The sequence below is a fragment of the Rhinoraja longicauda genome, chromosome 8 (genome assembly GCF_053455715.1).
Source record: "Rhinoraja longicauda isolate Sanriku21f chromosome 8, sRhiLon1.1, whole genome shotgun sequence".
In the NCBI taxonomy this organism is placed as follows: domain Eukaryota; kingdom Metazoa; phylum Chordata; class Chondrichthyes; order Rajiformes; family Arhynchobatidae; genus Rhinoraja; species Rhinoraja longicauda.
The window spans coordinates 14336105-14354956 of record NC_135960.1 but is presented as its reverse complement, the minus strand read 5'-3'; the positions used below and the strand labels follow the sequence as shown (position 1 = coordinate 14354956).

At 40.7% G+C, this 18852-nt stretch overlaps 1 protein-coding gene across 1 annotated transcript; it reads right to left on the bottom strand.

Annotated features, from left to right (window-relative positions):
* Positions 1 to 3398: 3398 nt before the first annotated feature.
* rnd3b (Rho family GTPase 3b) lies at positions 3399 to 18651 on the bottom strand. Its single transcript, XM_078403357.1, has 5 exons — positions 18282 to 18651; positions 17936 to 18023; positions 10146 to 10255; positions 5313 to 5447; positions 3399 to 4539 (listed from the first exon to the last, which is right to left on the bottom strand). Exons 1-5 carry the CDS (start codon positions 18423 to 18425, stop codon positions 4288 to 4290), a joined length of 729 nt encoding a protein of 242 aa, XP_078259483.1. The 5' UTR covers positions 18426 to 18651; the 3' UTR covers positions 3399 to 4287.
* Positions 18652 to 18852: the final 201 nt, after the last annotated feature.

The window sequence follows — 18852 nt, the reverse complement described above, 5'->3', positions numbered from 1 at the left end:
ACTATGTTTACATATCTGCGGTGCTACTGCAAGTAAGAATTTCATTGTTCCGTTTCCAGACAGAATCAGGGGTCACAGTTCCAGAACCAGCAGTCAGAGTTTAAGATGTTATGAGGAAAAATGTTTTCAGCCAGAGTTGTGAATCTGTGGAATTCTCTGCCACAGAAGGCAGTGGAGGCCAATTCACTGGATGTATTCAAGAGTGAGTTGGATTTAGCTCTTAGGGCTAACGGAATCAAGGGATATGGGGAGAAAGCAGGAGCGGGGTACTGATTTAGGATGATCAGCCATGGTCACATTGAATGGCAGTGCTGGCTTGAAGGGCCGAATGGGCTACTCCTGCACCTATTGTATTTTTAAAAAAATACTGTTGTAAGCATAGTATCCTTTAAGTTCTTACCCTACTCTGGGGCATTAGACAAGACAGAATTGAAGCATCAAAGGGAACACATTGGGGCGGCCTACAATAGACCTGCTGCCTTACAGCGCCATGGACTTGTGTTAGATCCCAACTATTGGTGCTATCCGTATGGAGTTTGTACGTTCTCCTTGTGACCAGGTCTGTTTTCTCCAGGTGCTCCGATCCAGTTTTTTTCCCACACTCCAAAGCTATACAGGTTTGTAGGTTAATTGGCTTCAGTAAAATATTGTAATTTTTTCTTTGTGTATACTATAGGATAGCGCTAGTGTACAATGTGATCACTGGTTAGACTCTGCGGGCCAAAGAGCCTGCTGTACACTGTATCTTTAAAGTCTAAATTGATGTGAACTAGGACAATTTTAAGTTATAGCAACCCCACCTAACTGAAAAACAAATTCATACTTGTGTCTATAAAACCAAACAGAGTTTTCATTTTGGTTGCATGCTTTCACATTCTTCAGATAATTGTGCATTTACACACCCTTCTGACTTGCCTTTGGGGAAATACAGTATGTCCCAGAACAATTCTCGGAATTTATTACTCATTATTACCATCATAGTCTATTAAGATGCATTTTGTCATTTAATATCTTCTACCCCACTATAGATCTCCACTGTTACTCCCTTCAAACCTTTCTCTGCAACATATTTTCGTGTAGTTTCTGGGCAGAAAATCTTTCACGAGATTATCAAGCTTTTCACTCTCCAATGATACTATCTGGTGCCAGAGCACTTCCAGCATGGTTTTTGGACTGCCTTATATATTAAATAATCCAGAAATATCAACATATCTAACACTGGTGGCAGGGGTTCCATAACTTAATCATTTATTAATTGGATCCTATTCTTTCATTTCATATGTTGTCCATGCTCCTTAAAAGTTCACTTCAAGAGCAAACTTTAGCCCCAAACCATTTCTTAGTAAAACCTGTTAAAGTAATTACCTCGTGGTTATTGAACATTTCCTGGACTGATGTCACTTATTGTGGAAATCTAATTTCAAGCATTCCAAATGACAATAGGACACAAAACAAAATCATTCTTTGCACTTAGCCTTACATTGCTATTCTAAACCCATTACACTCTCTTAATGGTCAAACATCTTAGGCAATCCCTTAAAATCATAACTCGGTTATTTTCTTGTTCAGGAGGAAATACTTGTAATCCTGTTTTACACTACTGAAATGCATATTGCCATATTTGTTAGTATTAAGTTCATTCAGTAAGATGCACCACCTCTACATCATACTTCCTGCATTATTCACATTGGTCTTTCCCCTATCTCTTCAGCTGTGGGCAGCTCTATTCATGGAAACTCTCATATCCAATCTACTTCTGCTGCAGTCACATCAGTGTAAGTAGCTCAGCAATGTGGCTTGTCAGTTCTTAGAATTGTCCTCTGGGCATTCACTTTCAAAGTTGGACAGTTCCCATCTTTAGCTTTTAGTTTTAGAGATACGTGCAAAAACAGGCTCTTTGGCCCACCGAGCCCAAGCCCACCGAGCCCGAGCCCACCAGCGACCCCTGCACATCAGTACTACCCTACACACCAGGGACAATTTATAATTCTTACAGAAGTCAAGTAACCTGCAAACCTCTACATCTTTTGAATGTGGGAGGAAACCGGAGTGCCCTGAGAATACCCATGTGTTCACGGAGAGAATGCACAAACTGCACATAGACAGTACCCATAGTCAGGATTGAACCCAGGCCTCTGGCGCTGCTGTTTCTCCTATCCACATCATATTTAACAGTTCTAAACATCTAATATTTCTGATGAATCGACTGATGTGACCTTTCCAAATAAACCTGCATCATTTTAGTCACATTTTCTTTGCCTAATCCAATTCATTTCTTGCTATGGAGGGCGTGCAGCGTAGGTTCACTAGATTAATTCCCGGAATGGCGGGACTGTCGTATGTTGAAAGGCTGGAGCGATTGGGCTTGTATACACTGGAATTTAGAAGGATGAGGGGGGATCTTATTGAAACATATAAGATAATTAGGGGATTGGACACATTAGAGGCAGATAACATGTTCCCAATGTTGGGGGAGTCCAGAACAAGGGGCCACAGTTTGAGAATAAGGGGTAGGCCATTTAGAACGGAGATGAGGAAGAACTTTTTCAGTCAGAGGGTGGTGAAGGTGTGGAATTCTCTGCCTCAGAAGGCAGTGGAGGCCAGTTCGTTGGATGCTTTCAAGAGAGAGCTGGATAGAGCTCTTAAGGATAGCGGAGTGAGGGGGTATGCGGAGAAGGCAGGAACGGGGTACTGATTGATAGTGATCAGCCATGATCGCATTGAATGGCGGTGCTGGCTCGAAGGGCTGAATGGCCTACTCCTGCACCTATTGTCTATTGTCTATTGTCTATTGCAACACGTCCAATAGTTGAAGGTATTATTAACTCACGTACCAACAAGTAAAACATCGCAGCTCACCTCTCATTGCATTGGTACATTAGTCCTCTGGAAGATTTTGCCCATGCTGGAAACATTTGAATATCTTCATATCTTAACCGAAGCTCTGCTCTCAGAATAGCTGTGCATCTCTGATCTCCCAGATATCTCCCAGCTGTTATCAGGCAATAGAATCATCCTACCACAGATATCAGTGCTGAACTACTATCCACCTCTTTGGTGACCGTCAGATTTTCCTTGGTCAGACTTTGCCAGCTTTACCTTGCACTAAATGTTATTCCTTATTATGTATTGTATATCTATACACCATGAATGGCTCGATTGTAATCATGTGTTGTCTTTCTGCTGACTGGATAGCACGCAACAAAAGCTTTTCACTGTACCTCGGTACACATAAATGAAATAAAACATAAAATCTATCTCTACGTAATGAAGAATTAGTTAATCTCAGCCTCAAACTGAAATTTTCTTCCTGCACCCCAAATAATAGAAACCAGTGTGATCATTTTTTTTTATTTGGCAAAGAAATAAGTATTCTTTGTAATAAATCATAAGCTTTAATAAGCTTAGATTAAAAATACAGTTTAGTGATACGGTATAGAAGTCTGCTTATTATAAACTGCTTGAATAAATCTAAATGGTGGCTTTTAAAACGAGTTATTGCAATAATTTACATCAATACTTGATTACATTTTCCAAAAACTATACCTCAATAAATACTGCCAAAACATTAGAATGGACTTACAAACTTCAACATTTGAAAAAAATTGAAAAACGCTCTACAGTTTGAAAACATAATTTAAAGTACACAATACCTATTACAGAGAAGCTTTTGCCAGCTGTTATATACCACCCTAAAGCATCATGATGCACCAATCATACAGCATTGTTTAGTGAAGAAACTAATGTTCAGTGATGTAAAAACACTGGAATGACCTCATTTTTGCAATGACAATGGACAAAGTGCAACTCCAGCTTGTTATATGTTCAATATTATTTGGAGATTATTGGCCCCACCACTGGATCTTGGAAATATATCCTCAAAACACGCCCACGAATGAAGGATGGTGTTAAGTTTGCTTCCAGGTTTAACAGTTTCCTTTGCTTGCCCTCCCCTCCCATCAGGCCCATGTGCCTCCTTTTATGGGTACAAGGCCTTTGCAAGTCTTTGACCTGGATTCCCTCAGGATTCCATCTCACTAATTCCACTGGCAGCATCTACACCCAGCTTTTTCCAAGCCAGGTCATTCCACTTTCTGAACCCCAATGTCGCACACGTAAAAAAGGTGAAGGATATCTTTGCAAAGGCGATTTGAGACACACTGGTATGTAAATGATGCTGCATTCTGTACGGAGTCCTTTCCTGCTTTGTCAAAATAGCCTTTCATTTCATGTCATTGTAACTTTAAGCTGATCTCTTTCCGTTTCCACCGCCCAGCCCCACCGTCTTCACATCACAGTGCAGCTTCGTGCCTTGTCCTTCCGCAAATCAGGGGACACTGAAGACAGTTCTGGTCTGCTGGGCACGTGTGAAATTCGTTTTGTAGCTCGCTTCGATTGGTTACGTTTGACATTTTTGTTTGGTTTGTTTACACAGGCCAGCGTAGCCACGTGAAAAATGTCTCTTACACTGTTCTCCGATGACAATGATGAGCATTCAATATATGTTGCTGCTCCAATCTGTTTGGCCATGTTGGTACCCTGAAGAGAAAACAGTCATCAATTAATAAAGGATTGATAGAGTGGGCATGATATTGTTATGTTTAATAGACCAGTGCTTAAAATTTGCTTTACATTTAAAGGCTTTTTAACAATCAATGCAGCAGTTCATATAGTTATCTTCAAACTAAGTGTCTTTGGCATAAACCATATTCTATGATCAATGTATGTAGAGAGGAACTGCAAATGTTGGTTTACACTGAAGATGGACACAAAAAAATTGAGTAACTAAGTGGGTCAGGCAGCATCTCTGGAGAAAAGGAATATGCGATGTTTTGGGTTGAGACCCTTCGTCAGACTGAAGATATGGTAGGTCAAATACGATTTTCCCCTGGGCAATAAATATATTGTCAAAAAATTCAACACACTGATAGGACTTCTCAGAATAGATTTTTGTGGAAGAGATTTCCAAGCAATTCAACTTAGACATTTTCCTAAAACGTCAGAAAAATGGGAATCAAAAATGCCATCCACAAAACAGTAACATTGGCAGGCAGGGAGATACCAGGATCTATAAAATGTATATTTTGTTTACAATACAATCTCAGGACTGCAATTATATGGCGTTGATATCTGATAGGCAGAAGGTCTGATCAATTAAAAGACCAATGCATTTTCATTATTTTACTGCTATTAAGGCTCTTTTGAGTTCAGCAAGGATTTAGAGTACATTGGTTCTTTTGAGCTGTGTGCCACCTTTCATGCTCTTTTGTGCTAGGACAATGGATATCACCAAGTAATGGAAATCTACCCACCTGATCATAAGACACTGGATTCTGTCGGTGATTGGACAACTCCACTAATGTGGTCAGATCAGTACGCAGATCAGATTTACAGCCAACCAACAAGGTTTTTGTGTTCGGGCAGAATTCCTGGATCTCACCTTTCCACTGAAAATTCAAACAAAGTGGTGAGATTATTAATGGCAATGTAGTCCATCACACTCTCCCTCAAAAGGCTGCCTGTTGTTGCAGAACACTGCCATCAAATGTTAAACCAAGGAGCATTAAGAATAATTTTATTACAGAAGACAACAACAGCATGCTAACAGTTAGGGCAATATCCTCCAAGGTGTGCAGATATGAAGGACGTCCAAGGCTTGGCTGTTTGTATACAACAGGACAGAGAGCTACTGCTCTTTAAACCATTCCAGAAGGCAGGGAACGACTGCACTGCATGCCTTCGTGCTGAGCAGGCCAAGTGTGCAAATCAAATCAAGTCAAATTGCTGGAATCATTTACCACAACTCATACTGTGCACAGCCAGATTAATAAACATTTTAAATGTCAGCAAGTTCCCTTGCTTATTTGTTTGCTGCCTGCAAATATTGAGATCACAATTAAAGAATTACAAATGATTATCTTTGTTGCTCCTGCAAATGGAATTGAATCACAGGAAGTATTGGTTGGAAAGGAACTGCAAATGCTGGTATATACCAAAGATAGACACAAAGTACAGGAGTAACCCAGGCCAGCATCTCTGGAGGAAAAATACATTTTTTTGTCCCCCAGAGAGCAGAGTTACTCAAGCACTGCGTCTCCAGGATAGGAATTATTTATTTTGAGATGTGCATTTGAGATTCTTGAATGATTTGAAGTTGCCAATCAAGATCATGGATGACTTGCTTCCACTCTGGGTTTGTGGGTCAAACTCATGCAAATGGGGAATGAGGGAAGCTGGAGAAAGTCCACTCCTTCTGCAGGAAAGGAGGAGACTCCTGACCTCAATGCATGGCTAAGGAAACCCAATTCTATCCTGCTGCTGCACCCCAGATTTGAGCAGCCATGGGCCGGACATTCCCAGGAATCAAGGAAGCTTAGAGTACACACTTGAACCCCTTTTCTCTGCCTGTCCAGTAATCTCTTCCTCTGAAACTCAGATTAGCATCGGCTTTGGGCTGCAAATGATGTTAAGGCATGCAAACAATGTAGGCTACCTAAAGTAGCAACAAGGACCCAAGTATCAATTATAACAGCCAGTAATTAGATTGCACCTTTACATTGAAAAATGCCCCAATGCGCTTCATGTTAACATAATCAAACTGAAGGAATAAAAACTTGGTCCAGGAGGTAGAATTGTAGAAAGTCATCTCAAGGAAGAGCAAGGGAGGGATCTCCAGAGCTTAAGACCTAGTTTAATGATGGGCTGAAAGCAGTGGGTGATCGTAAAAGGTTAGGTGCATGATGTTGTGCTGGAGAGGAAGTGAATCAGTGTCAACGTCCTCAGACTTATAAGCCGAGATGTTGGATGAGTTGGGGTCAGACAGAAGGATTTGAACACAAGGATGCAATTTTTTAATTTAAAAATCACAGTATTAATGACTATTGGATTTGAAACCAAAAAGGTCACGGTAATAGGGTTCAAGGTGGGCAATTTAACTAACTAAGATTAAAGTTGCAGGGCTGGAGCGCCAACATAGGCCAATCTGGGGAATGAAAAATAACACCAACGCGAGTTGCGGATGACAATATTATAGTGTTGAACCTGGAAGCAGATTTTATAGAGCTGAAGGCTGATGCTTGAAATGGATTGGAAGAAGAGCTCAGGGTCGGGTATGATAATAGTAAGACAGCAAACTGCTTGACCCAAACTTAGACATGGAAGCAATCAGAATCAAAGAATTTACAACATAGGAAGCCTTTCACCCCACCATGCATGCACCAGTCAATACAGTGACACAGCCTAATTCCAGTAGTGGACCAGGAGTCCGGCAGGTAAAAGTTTAAGACAACATCCCATACTTTTTCAGAGAGTATTTCTGCCTCCGTCACCCTTTCAGACAGAATTTCAAAACCTTACTAGTTTTGGGAGGAAACAAAATGTCCTCACTTATCCACAAATTCATCAATCTGTCTTTATGCATGCTGGTTTGAATGTTTTGTTAGTCCTTCCCATTTTATCTAGGACCCTTAATTTTCCCTTTGCCTCTACTGTTCCAAAGAAAACAATTGCAGCATATCCGATTTCTCTTCATTTGACATTTGCTCACCATGGCATCCTCAAATACACTAATATTTCACAGGAAGGTACAAAAGTGTTCACGAGCCACTCGTGCATTGTGATTAAACATTTTCATACCTTCCTGGGAATTGTTAAAGAGTATATTTGAGGTTGCCAGGATGAGAAAACAGTGCAGAGTGACTAAAATAGACCAACACACGAATCACTATTACAAAAAGCCAGTGTGAATAGTGCAAATTGGCAACAACATTTAATGAGCACTTTTCACACTCACTGGACCAGTTATCAGTTTTTAAATGATCAATCATTCAGCATTGAAATTCCTGCAATCCAAAATTTCACATTAAATTATAATTAATAATATGATGGGCAAAATGATTAAAACAAAGCTCCATTCAATATCCCACTGAGCCAGAGACAGTACAGTAGTAATAACATGTGTGTTAGGTATTGCCTCTATCTTTCAACCTAAGATATTGGTTATGCACAAGGAAAACACGAAATGCAATCGTAATGACAATAAAGCAACAGCCAGCCTTCACCAAGACTATCTCAATAGACAATAGGTGCAGGAGTAGGCCATTCAGCCCTTCGAGCCAGCACCGCCATTCAATGTGATCATGGCTGATCATTCGCAATCAGTATCCTGTTCCTGCCTTCTCCCCATACCCCCCGACTCCGCTATCTTTAAGAGCTCTATCTAGCTCTCTCTTGAAAGCATCCAGAGAATTGGTCTCCACTGCCTTCTGAGGCAGAGAATTCCACAGATGTACAACTCTCTGACTGAAAATCTCAATGGGAAGGTGAAAGATAAAAGAATACCAGAACAACAGGGATTTGGTATATTAGTTCTCAAGCCAATTGGATTAAATAACATGCTGGTAGGAGGGGTGAGGTCACCCCCCCCCCCCAATGATATTGTGTATCGGATCAAATGTAGAAGCTCAAACACCATACCGAGCAGAATACCAGCAACTGGAGAAGCTTAGAACATTAGTCAGTGGTCTCGCAACCACTGTAACTAACTATAACACTAACAACAACTATACAAAATGAACCAACTCTATTTTTTTTACACATTTTCCCCTTTCACAGATTATATATTTCCAAATTAATGGTAACGCTGCATGGGATTGGAAAAAAAAGAGCCAAAAGCAAGACAGTATTTTAGAAATTGTTTAAAAGTTGGGTCAACCGAGTGCTGTTCCCAGCATCTACCAACAGTCATATACATCCCTTGTACAAACTTGCATGCACAGCGATACCCAAGACCGATACCAAAGACCAAGACAGGTCTGGCACCTCCTGCTTATTACCCTTTATGGCCAGTCTCTTTGCAATCATCCTGGTGACTCAGTAACTAATCACAGGCCTTGTGAGTCAAGTTTTTACATATGCAAAAGGCTGCAAACAAATTCACGCCTCTCCAGTTGCAAGGTATTCCAGGCCTTGTGAGTCAAGTTTTTACATATGCAAAAGGCTGCAAACAAATTCACGCCTCTCCAGTTGCAAGGTATTCCAGGTAATGTACACAAAGCTGCTATTCTATTGCTCATTTAAAGAGCCACATCTGCCTGCTGGCCACGGCAAAGTGAGTGCTTGTTTATTGAACACCCAGTGGATTATGTTCAGTTGCAATGCTCAAATTTCATTAGAATATTGGAATCGGTTGAATTTTGCTTGTATCCATTTTGTTTTTTAAAGTTAAAAATTGCAATACAAACCTAAATAGATTTCCCAAATGTAGAACACAAGAATCTAAGTTAATCAACATAAAAAAAACAAATTGTTAACAAGCTCACAACAAAGTGCCCCTGGCTATGTTACTCAGTGTAAAGAATGCATAGAATCCAAATGCTCTACTTCAGTGGAGTACTCCTAATATTTCTCTGCTGTTTTTGCTGTCAAAAAATTAGTTAGTAGCATGAAGACAGACACAGCTGTGTTGACAATTCTATTCCAATTACATCACCACGTTCCTCCAAGGTCAACTCATTTCCAGGGAGAACTAGTCATTGTTCATATCTATATAGTCATTGTTCATATCTCTATAGTCATTGTTCATGTCTATATAGTCATTGGGCCTGGAACTATCAGTCACTCGAGCTACTTTTGGTAAATGGATCAGTATCTGCTTCGAATGAGAGCATTCTCTACATGGTCACAAGCATTTTGGCTTACCAGGACAATATGCAATGGACTTAGAAAAAGAGTACGTTTTCAGCATAAACATAACAGCATGCATATGTACATATGTGTGCGTTTTAAAAACAAATTTCTAGAAGATTTGCCAACCAAGGGGTTTTAAATGAAGTTAATAGAGGCGTGTCCAAGATTGCAAGTTCATAGATTCCAGGAGCGTAATTAGGCCATTCAGCCCATCAAGTCTACTCTGCCATTCAATCGTGGCTGATCTATCTTTTCCTCTCAACCCCATTCTCTTGCCTTCTCCCCATAACTCCTTAATACCATTCCACTGAGGAAACCGGTGTGAAGATGTGAAATTCAGTTCCTCCATACATCAGGATACAAGGCAAACCAATTCTCTGTTCCAACTATTTATCCCCACGTCATAATTAAATATCCTGAATGTTAAATATGGAAAGTCCCTCCTTTATCACACCTACCTTCTTAAGCACACTGTCGAGGGTTTCAGGGCGACTTATATCAAAGCAAATCAAAACGGCATCCGAATCTGGATAGGAAAGTGGTCGGACGTTATCGTAGTAGGGTGAACCTGAATAAAGCAAAGCCAAAACATCAGTCTCACAATAATCATTTTGCACAAAGTATACACGTCAAAACGTAGCAAGCAGACAAGACTGTAGATGCAGGAATCTGGAACCAAAAAAAAACTGCTAGAAGAAATCAGCAGGTGAATCTGCATCTCTGGAGGCAAAGGGATGGTTGATGTTTCCAGCCAGGACCCTGCATCCTGCTCTTAACTATCCCTTTTCCTCTATGGATGCTGCATGACCCACCGAGTTCTTCCAGCAGCTTGCTCACATTAAAATGCAGCATGAAAATCAGTCTACAGTTTCCTAATTGAATACGTTTCAAGTTGGCAAATATTTTTCCTGGTAGCTCAAATCAAGCACAAGCATTTGTGAAAAGGAACACACACTGCAGTTTAAATGAAGCTATAATTAACATCTCTATGACTGGTAAATCGGGAACTGTAAGCACTCATTATCATAGAAGCAGATTAAAAAAAATAAACATGTTAGTTTAACACCACAATACATGTGCCTGCAGTGTATACGTAGCGTTTCTTCAAATAAATGAATTGATGAAACCTTACAAAGTCAATCCACAAGGATTTCTATTTCTATTTCTAAAGCAATATTCACAAGTAAAACTACTTGCATTTTACATAGCAAAATTGCTGTTGCAATTAGGGCTGCTAAACAACCCTCTCCAATCATCTCAAAATGGGGGTAAATCACTATATCATTCCTAGCACTGCAAGGAAATTGCAGCCTTTAAGAGCGCCCACCACCATGGTAATCTGTTCCCAGCTCTCAAGCAACATTTTTTTTAAACTTGTTTCCGTCAATGTGGAGCGATGTCTCTTGATATACTTGTCAAGCACTTGGGAATACTTTATCATAATAAGGAGACCTATTAGTTTCTGATAATGACAGGTCTTCCTTCGCACCAAAAGTGAAGGAACAACCTTGATTGTGCCTCTATCTCCAAGGTTCACTCGCATTCAAAGCCACGAGTGCTACTACCAAATAGTAATTGAACGAAAATGGTGAAAAATAAAGCATTCTAATAACTACTGTGAACAAAGCACAATTTCTACAATAACTAACCATATACCCCTCTCCTCCAGTTGAACAGAAAAACAATAATGCCTTTGGTACCATACAAATAGTCAACGGCATTATAACAGAAGATCCTACTACCAAAAAGTTGTGAAGTTTACAAGTAATTTGCATTTTTGCATTACATCATTTCTGATGAGTAATCAGTCAGAAGGAAGCAAAAGAAAATCATGAGGAATAGATCGGGTAGATGCACAGAATTTGCCTAGAGTAGGGGAATTGATGACCAGAGGACATAGGTTCAAGGTGAAGGGGAAAAGATTTAATAGGCATCTGAGGGGTAACTTTCTACGCAAAGGGTGGTGGGTGCATGGAACAAGCTGCCAGAGGAGGTAGTTGAGGCTGGGACTATCCCAACATTTAAGAAACAGATAGACATGCACATGGATAGGACAAATTTGGAGGGATATGGACCAAAGTTGGGCTGAAAGGTCTGTTTCCACACTGTATCACTATGACTCTTACAAAGTTTGTTAGCTTAAAAACTACATTGAAACCGGCTTAACATCTTTGCCCTGCTGACAGACCTCCTGAAGAGATGGCAAAACTGCCAGCCCTCATCTCGTCACCAGGTATTTTAGAACAGTTTTATGGAAATTACTTTTGCCTATCTGCAACAGCTCAAACAGGGTTTGCAACGGGACAGACAGAATCACTTATGCTGGCTTAAGTCACTTCTGTCCATAACTACACCCCACCAACAACCCCATCGACTCAGTTTGTTCTCTCAACCAACCCTGCCACTTCCACTGGTTACAGATTTATTTGAACAAATTTTGATTCTGGGGACAACTGCATTCCTACAACAATTGTCATCTCCACTCACAATGTTCTAAGTGCTCCATTTGAATGATGTGTCTGTACAGTTGTAGCTGTGCCATTTCATAGTGCAGCTGAACACATTTAAAGCCCTTTTCAGAAAGTGATAGCATTAGATTTATGAACAAAGAAACGGGGACTGAATGAAGCATCAGCATTACCATTTGGTGAAGCAGCAGGTGTGGGTCAAGAATGAAAGACTAAAATCACAGTGAAGTCAAGCTCTGAAAGGCTAGCATTAGCCATTAAATGCAGTATTATCACTTCAGCACAATAGGATCAGCTTAATGTACCGAGCTTAAAAAGCACATTAAAATGGGAGGCAAGTTATTAACTACTGACAAGGGCCTCTGAATGCTCTACCTTAGTATTCTCACAGGGTTTTCCATTTACTTTCTGACAAGTACGGCTCTGTGCTGGAGCTTTGCATTGTAATACCCATCAATCAAACCAATTGGACTCTGGGTTGAAGGCTGCAGCAGGAGAGAGCGGTTTCCTCATCAATCCACATTCAGTTGGGTAAGTCAGCCTGGTGCAATTAGTTTGCTTTTTCTGAAAGAAAATTCAATCTCAACTTCCCAACTTTCCTATGGCCAGTACTGGAATAATGAACAAAACTAATGTGGCCTGTCTGGCTCTTTCCAAATTGAGTTCTCTTTGCATTGCATCAATGTACGAGCAGCTCAGAGGGATAAACAGGCACAATTGATCAAATTGCCATCTCCTGGGAGACAGACAAAATCAATGAGAATCTCCTACCACAAGAAAATCCAGCAGGTATTCGAACTATTTAAATTAAGGTATCTACCGTTTATCAGGAATTTTTCAGAGCTGTGAATCCAATTCCATATTAAGGAAGTGTCCTTCACTGGATTGTATCAAGTTTTCCACCCCATATCACAAAACTCTTGACAAGAGAGGAACAGAGATGGAAAGCATTTATATTTCAGACCCACGATCTTTCTTCAAACATGTCTTTTGCTAGAAAGTCTCCAAAGGATGTTGCCTATCCTGTGATCACAATTTTCTGTTCTTATTTCACATTTCAGGCATCAACAGCATTTTCTATGCAATTTATTCATTAATTCAATTGCCTCCCTCAATTAAGCCATCTTCAAATGACTTGCACGCTATTACAAGGTTCTAAGTCCACATTATCAACCACTTTCCCTTGCATACATATTGGTGAACATACATGGTATAAAGTGCCTGGAAAAGGATAATAGAACGATCCCAACACTAACCCAATCTCTCATTACTGATCATCCAAGAATAGTATCTAACGCAGTTGCACATGGACACCACAAAACACTTTTAGTAATGAAAACTCCATCCAAGGGTCTGTGGAAAACAGTAATCCTTTGCAGTATCTCACTCTGGACTTTATCATCACAGCTTGCAACTAAACTCGGCCATTCAGAAGCACCAGCAAGATTCAGGCATAAAGGCAGCAGTTATAGGCCCAGAGCATTGTGTTTAATCATGATAGAGGATTGAAGGATCATGCGAAAGTTGAAGCTAAACTGGGATTTAATGAAGTAATGTGAGAGGATCAGTGGGAGTCACTTAACAGAATCAAATTCACTGCAAAGTTCAGGAGGTATCATTAGTTTGGGAATTGTTCCAGTAGTTAAAATAGGCGGAAAGCCTCATCTTGGCAAAGATCAATGAAATGCCAATGCAGTTCAGTTCTTTAGTACTTTGCAGCATAATTAGAAGCCAAGGTTAACCTCAGCTGGTAATTCTACTGATTGATCAAATGAAAGTGTCCAACTCAAAGGTCTATAAGTCAGTATCCAACAATATCCCTCGTGGGATATGGATGCATGTTGGTTTGTACCATTTAAAAAAAAATACAAAGGACTGGATCATTCATCGAGAAACATGTTCAAATCTCATCCTCACAACTACAAGAAAATTAATCTCAAATAAAGGAAACATCAGGATCAGGAACTGTGTCTTTAAAAACTTCTGATGCTATAACGTCTTTCAGGAAAGGAGTCATAGTGCAATACAGTGTGAAAACAGGCCCTTTGGCCCAACTTGCCTACACTGGTCAACATGTCCCAGCTACACTAGTCCCACCTGCCTGCGTTTGGTCCATATTTCTCTAAACGTGTCCTATCTATGCACCTGTCTGACTGTTCCTTAAAAATTGGGATAGTCTCCATTTCAACTACCTCCTCAGGCAGCTTGTTACATACACCCACCAGACTTTGTGTGAAAAAGTTACCCCTCAGATTCATATTAAATCTTTTTTTACCTCACCTTAAACCCCTGTCCTCTGGTCCTTGATTCATTTACTCTGGGCAAGACACTGTGCATCTACCTGATCTATTCCTCATGATTTCATGCACCTTAATTAGATCACCCCCATATCCTCCTGTGCTCCAAGGAATGTCACAGCCAATTCAACCTATCCCAATCGCTCAGAACCTTTAGCCCTGGCAACTTCCTTGTAAAAGAGAACTTACATTCCTTGTTCAGTCTGGTGTACATCAGAAGCATGATAAGACTTAACTACCCACTCAAGTGGAAGAACAGGACAATTTGGGATGGACACTGGTCTTGAGAATGATACTCAATAACTAAAAAACCTAAACAGCTAAAATGATGAGTTGGTGAGAAAAAGATTGATGTCGATGGACAATTTGAATTTCACTGCATTGCACACCTGCTATGTTATCATCGGATATCTTCAATCCCAGCTTTCACGATCACATTGAAATGAAGTTGTACTAAGTAACCAGATGCTTGCTATCTATAAAATAATTGGATTTTCTCAACTTCATATTGTTTTTGAACTTCATCAGCAGTCAATGAAATTCATGATAGTATGGTGGAGCAGCTGTCTGTCTCATCTGTCCCACAAAAATGTGTTCTTGGAACCGATTATCAAATGGAACCCAGGCATGCACCCAACTCAGTGTACAGAGTTAGATAGAGCTCTAGGGGTTCATGGAATCAAGGGATATGGGGAGGAGGCAGGCACAGGATACTAATTGTAGATGATCAGCCGTGATCACAATGAATGGCGGTGCTGGCTCGAAGGGCCAAATGGCCTCCTCCTGCACCTATTTTCTATGTTCCTATATTATTGTGCTGGAACTGTCACTGCCATCAAAGTTGTTGATAAAACGAGTTGTTCTTCCCTTTCCTGGACAAAGAATGGCCCTGTTGAGATTGGGCCAACAATGTCTATTTGTGGATCGTGACCAGGTGCGTTTAAGTGAAGGTACAGAATTCAGGAATAAAAAGAGCAGAACAATTTTATTTATCACCGAGGGACATTTTTCATTTCACCTCTTGAAAAAAAATCCATTCAGTATTTGCGCTCATGGAAAACCAAGACACAAGGTTGCAGAAATGAAAGCCCCAGATTCATGGAAAAGCTATTTTGTATTAGCAGGCAAGCAATCGTAAAATAATCAGCCAAAACTTCAAAAAGCTATTTGAAAGCACTTGCTTTGATTCAGTGGGGAACACAATGTTTTAGATTGCGTAGCTGGTACAATGGTGCAACATTGGAGACTGACAAGTAATTAATTGGCCTGGAGTAAGAATCAGAGTTAACTGCCCCTCCCCCAGCAGCTGCAAATGGGTTGCAGCCCTAAGTAGGTTAGCAGCTGGAGAATTTAACCAATTGCCACCAAATAAAGTTATCCAGTAGAATTCTTATTTTCTGAATGCCGTTGAAGAACACCAAAGTTATTGGAAATTCCTAACATGAAGGAAGAAGAGTAACATTTTGATGAAGCTGCTACGTCATCAAACGCGAAATCCATTCCTCATTTTAATGTGAAGTACAAAGAAAACATTCAAATGTGTAACTGTTAAGTTGCAAGTTGATTTAATGCCTAATGAAATGTTTCAGAATGCACTGCTAGTTGCTAGATAGATACCCTTTAATCTAGAAAATCCAATTTAATCATGAGGGTAAAGATGAATCATTTAAATAGAAATCAGCTGCGTTTCCTAATCCGTGCTTAGCATCAATCATCAATGATATTCTTTAAACGCATCGCTCTGAAGAAGATAGATCACCATAACTGGGTACAAGATTGATTATTACAGAGAGAGTTTCCAAATGTGTGCGGAAGATAAGAAATGTCACCAGCTTAATGAAAATTAGACTTCAACATAACTCTCCCTTCATTTAAATAAACCGCAGAAAGCGTAACGGACAGAACGATATCAGTAGTCGAGAAACATGCGCCCAGTCAGAATCTCTCGAGAGGAAAAAAATGCACAAATGGTAACCAAATTGTATAGGGGGCGATATTCCTCTCCCACTGCTTCTGCAAGTAAAGCGATTGATTTAAGCTCCGGACAGTCTTTATGGGTTGTTAGCGCAATTCCTGACATACCAGTCTGGAAAGGGAAAATGCCAGCACTGTTGGATCACAAATGGAAATCATTTGAAGAATGCCTGATGGACACAAGCAATTAAACTCCCTTGGTGGTTATCTCGGCCCTTTGATGTACCTTAATGGCAGCACTTGCTTTCTGTCTTTTTAGACAGTTCAGTCCCGAACAGACAGGCTAAGAATTTTGTACCATCTCACACGCGGCGATTGCTTTTCCCTTCTTTAAATACAACGTAACCACCTCATGGAATGCGCCCACCCAGCGCTCCGTTAACTACATTGTGTGAGCCGATAACTGACTTCAGCGTTTTGATATGCAATTAGATCCCCCCATCACAATGAGCATGGTTTTAATTAACCAACTCAAAGTACATTTTAGTCTAAGAAAATAACTGCAGATGCTGGTACAAATCGAAGGTATTTATTCACAAAATGCTGGAGTAACTCAGCAGGTCAGGCAGCATCTCAGGAGAGAAGGAATGGGTGACGTTTCGGGTCGAGACCCTTCTTCAGACATTTAAAATCCATTGCAGAAACCCGGGATATTTGAGAAAAGGAAATGTATTCAGTACAATCCACTTCCCTCGTCTGAGGCCGGAGTTGAATTTCATTTGAAGTATCATTGAATACTCGGCTTTTAAAGTGATCTACGTTTCACCGAGAGCAAACGAGGAGAATCTTTTTTTCTTCCTGACATCACGTTCCCCGGTCTCCGGATGCCTTTGAACTGAACAGCGAGATAACAGCAGGGAGAGCGAACACCCAATTCCCCGCTGTAATATACTTTTATCACCCCCCTCCCTCCTCCTCCAAACTTTTGCTTATCAAGATGTACTGGGCAAACAAGGCGTGGGTTTTAACTACCTGCCTTCCTTCTAAACTTATCTACCTGCCTTCCTTCTAAACCTTCCAAATTATATCCCAGGCCACTTAAAATAATTATTCTTGTCCCGGGCAATTATTTTTTGCGGATATTTCGCATACATTTGGAAGGCGGGGTGGTTTGAGTCTAATCAACAAACTGAAGATAAAACGCCCCTAAACATTTTGCTCCTTTCTTAAAAAATAGTTGTGCGATGAATCATTGAAACGTTTGTCTAACCAGCAGCCGGGTAGGAAAGATTAATATCGCCACAGGTCGAGATCCAGAGTTTACAGATGCAGAGTTGACTCAACAAGACCGGTTAAAAATAAATCGCAGATAGACACAAAAAAACTGGAGTAACTCAGCGGGACAGGCAGCATCTCTGGAGGGAAGGAATGGGCGACGTTTCGGGGCGAGACCCTTCTTTAGACTGGAGAAAAGAAATCTCTTCCATTTAATCTTACAACATAACGTGAACTCCGTGAGAAAGACAGAGTTTGTAACAACGCGAATCCAGAAGCTAGGGGACTTCTTACCTGAAGTATCCCAGAGACTCAGCTCTATTCTCTGCGTTTCAATTTCAAAGCTCGCTGTGTAATTTTCGAAGACGGTGGGTACGTAACTCTAAACACAGAGAATGTGAAAAGCTTTAGAGTATAGAGACTTCAATCATTTAAAATAAATTAAGCCAGTCCAAGCAATTTCAGTAGCGAATAATTAAATCACTAAAAAAATTAAAGGTTAAATAGTTTTAAATTAAGCTCAGGTAGCCCGACAGCAATCAAATCAGGAAATGTTAAAACATAATAAAAAATGGGTGCAATTTTCCATGCAGGTGCACCTCAAAAAATCAGCAATTAGCAAACCGGATTGGCAACATACCTCGGGGAAACAATCCTTGGCAAAAACGTGCAGCAAAGCTGTCTTTCCACATTGGCTGTCGCCCACCACAACTATCTTGCATTTCACGGTTTGATTATCCATCGCGTTTTTGGTGAGTTTCTGGCTTGATCTTCTTTCCTTCATTGACGTGGATTTGGAAGGTGGGTTAGAAATAATTAAATCTCGCTGTGGCCGTGCGGCTGCCCTCACAACAAAGGCTGGAAGCAGGAGACCGATTCCTCTCCCTCGAAACAGAGTGAGAGCCCTGAGAGCAGCTGCTGCTGCTGTTAATGTTGCTGCTGTTGTTAATGTTACTGCTGCTGCCGCCGCCTCGACCTGTGCAACTACCCAACGCTCTTTCCTCACTCTGGGGGTGCGCACCTCCTAATATAACATCTCGCTGCCAATCAGTTAGTCTCCGCCCACCTTCCACACACAAGGACTGCCTTCGCTCCACTTGACTCGCAGTGGCCGCTGGGACTTGTAGTCCCGAGCGCAACTTCGGTCGCTGCCCTGTCAAGCGAACGCGGACTACAGCTCCCGGGAGCCACCGCGTGCGTTGCGAATCCCA